General features: G+C 37.4%; 1 protein-coding gene across 1 annotated transcript; it reads right to left on the bottom strand.

Annotated features, from left to right (window-relative positions):
* Window positions 1–402: 402 nt before the first annotated feature.
* On the bottom strand, window positions 403–2690 carry LOC134943835 (uncharacterized). The gene is made up of 3 exons (XM_063932440.1): window positions 2619–2690; window positions 2333–2545; window positions 403–1732 (listed from the first exon to the last, which is right to left on the bottom strand). The coding sequence occupies exon 3, from the start codon at window positions 1680–1682 to the stop codon at window positions 1008–1010; it is 675 nt and encodes a 224-aa protein (XP_063788510.1). The 5' UTR covers window positions 1683–1732; window positions 2333–2545; window positions 2619–2690; the 3' UTR covers window positions 403–1007.
* Window positions 2691–3039: the final 349 nt, after the last annotated feature.

Here is a 3039-nt window from a genome sequence, read left to right as displayed (position 1 = left end):
CTGATAATTTATTACAAGCACACATAATCCACATAGTAATTTATTTAGTATTTTACTTCATGATTGTGTGTAACGTCCTAATGCACAGGTTCTCAAACTCGGCCCTCAGGACCCCACACAGTGCATGTTTTGCAGGTAACCCAGTAGAAGCACAGGTGTATGAATTACTCACATACACATTTTAAAAGGTTCACAGGTGGAGCTAATTATGTTACTTGTGATTCTGTGAGGAGACCTGCAAAACATGCACTGTGTGGGGTCCTGAGGGCAGAGTTTGAGAACCTGTGTTCTAAATAAACAGTCCTCAACATATAATATGTTAGCCTTGAGGAATACATGTGTCCCTATGTGTGATGCTCCATCATATTTAAGGGACACAAACTTACTCTCATCCAAAATAATTTATTTCGTAATGTTTGCTGCAGTAAACTTGCGATTTGTAAGTAAATACACAGTTTGCCACATATACACATTATTATACACATTATTATTTATTTGGTTAAAAATGTATTATTTTTGGGTTTCTGCATCATGTGTAATAACATGATTACTCATTTTTAACACACACAAACATGGCCCAACAATAATGACATTCATTTTGGCAATGAATTATCTCAATTCAATGACAACATATTAAAAGCTTTTTACGCAACTCAATTGTGTTATTCTTGTAATGTTGTATAGAGAAGAAAGGTAAAATAGTTAACAATCACATTGTAATGTGGATTGGCTGCAGGATATGAGAATGATTGGAATCTAGAAAGAGTAATGATTAGAAAAAAATCAAGTGGTGTGGTTACTTCCTGCTAACATGTATGTGCAGCTCCAACAACAAGATGGTAAAGAATAAATGTGCGTACAAATTTTATGCTGTTGTTTGTACCACTTATAATTAATGATGTTGTATAAATTTTCAAGGAGCTAAGTGTTATATATATTTTGCCAAACATACACTTACTAACTATTTTGAATTACTTCTCAGAAATGTAAAATTTGTTTGTTTTGTGTTAATTTTTTTTGGGTGCCTGCTTGTCCTGCCCTTTGCCTTTAGCACTGTCATGTTGTCGTGCTCTGGTGGAGCGTCTTCGTGGTGATGAGACTGGCGTGATATTTGGAGTAGTCGTACCAGAACTGCTGCTTGTTTGCTGTTGGTGCATGGATCTGAGTGTTTCATTCAGGTTAGTGAGGGTGGCATTGAGTTCACGTGTAGCAGCATTTTGATTGTCTACAATTCGAAATAAACTTTCATGAATCTTTTGATTGTTTTGAAAAATGTTCATATAACTTTGCTGTTGTCTGTGCTGTTCTTCCATTAGTCTGTGCTGTTCTTCCATTATGCGCTGTAAGTTGCCCATGACCTGTGTAATGTCTGTACGCATGAGTTCCATGGTATTGCCAATTCTGGTTGTTTGTTCATTTTGTCTACTCAGATTTCTGGTTATTCTTCTGAGGTGACATGGTAGGCTTGCAAACATTTGTGTCTGCCTACGCAGGCAATCTTCATTAGTGGCCTGCTGTCTAGCCCAAATAGTCCAAAACACCTGATCAGGGCCTTGTGTTACTGGTGTTGTTGGGCTGTGTTGTGGTGGTGGTGTGCTTTGCTGTGGTGGTGTACTCACAGGGGCTGGGGGGCTGATTCCTTGGCATAATGGCTGCATTTCTAAGATGATTGTCTCCTCCATGTCACTGTGTTGCTGTTGTTGCGGAGGGATGCTGTTACCAGGACTAGAAGCTGAAATGTGGAAAAATTCGCCGTTAGCTATCCATATGTTTGATAAATGAAAACAAATCACTACACATGGAACACATGTCATTCACTGTTGCTTTCAGATATACTGCCTAGCAACATCATCACTCATAACTTAAATACATACATATGGCTGTTTGTGGCAAATGTGTCTGGTTACTTAATTGTGAAAGCAAACACTTTAGTTTTATTGTAGATCCGACATATTCCACCATAAAAACACATTGTAATCCATAATGTGTTACCTTATAGCTTTTCTAAAACAAACATAGTAATGTTTTTATATGTATTTGGCAATGTGAGCTCAAACACACATGTGAAAATTTGATAGACAACCTTACTATTTGCAAACATTAAACATGAGTTTCTGTTGCAGCATCTTACACACAATGTGCTACTGTATGGCTCAAGTGGACATACATATCTTTACTGGATGTGGACAAGGCCATTTTGCTTGGATTCCATTTCATGTTTTACTTACTTCGGTAAGTATATAAGTTTTTGATGTGTTTTAACTTAATGCGGTTAAGAAAAAGTTTGATTACGATCTAAAATTGTTTAAATTTATTTCAGTTTGATACTCACAATCAAGATGAGGGGAGTGTGGATGACGTCTTGGAGGTGTGTCCAAAATTTGGAGTGGGGGGACCGAACATACTGTCGATAATCTTCGTGGCGGGGTAGCCTGCTGTGGTTGGCCCTGGACATCAGACCTTGCTTTCTTTGCTGCCACAGGTTTTTTGTGGTGATGTCTTACAGAAGTCCCACTTCTGCTGCTCCAGACTTCTTTTGATGGACCTATTAATGAAAGTGAAATTTTGTTATGGCCATTCCTTTACAAACATACCCTATACTACAATGGACACTTTACCTGCTTCCGCAGCGTCATCATCATCAGATGTGCTGGGAGTTACTGGAGGACGAGTAGTACTGCTTTTTTCAAACACTGTAAAAAAACAAAAAACACTCATGTGTTCATGCTATTGTTGATACATCCACCCATTATGCTTATAAACATGTATTCTTTAAGAAATGCTTGCTTTATTTTTTATGAAAAACATAAGGACCGGAATCAAAAAAACCACTACATAAAACAATAAACATTGTCCAATAGCCATATGCACTATGGAAAGTTCAACACAGGAAAACATGTACAGGACACTGACATAGGCCACAAGCAAAAATACATACATTAACAACCACAAACACACACATCTTCATTTTGTAATGAAAGGAAAAATATTACAGATGCAATATATAAATTGCTCTGTGATGTGGCACTCCAAACACAC

This window comes from Pseudophryne corroboree, chromosome 7 (genome assembly GCF_028390025.1).
Source record: "Pseudophryne corroboree isolate aPseCor3 chromosome 7, aPseCor3.hap2, whole genome shotgun sequence".
Lineage (NCBI taxonomy): Eukaryota > Metazoa > Chordata > Amphibia > Anura > Myobatrachidae > Pseudophryne > Pseudophryne corroboree.
This window is presented reverse-complemented; position numbering and strand designations above follow the sequence as displayed.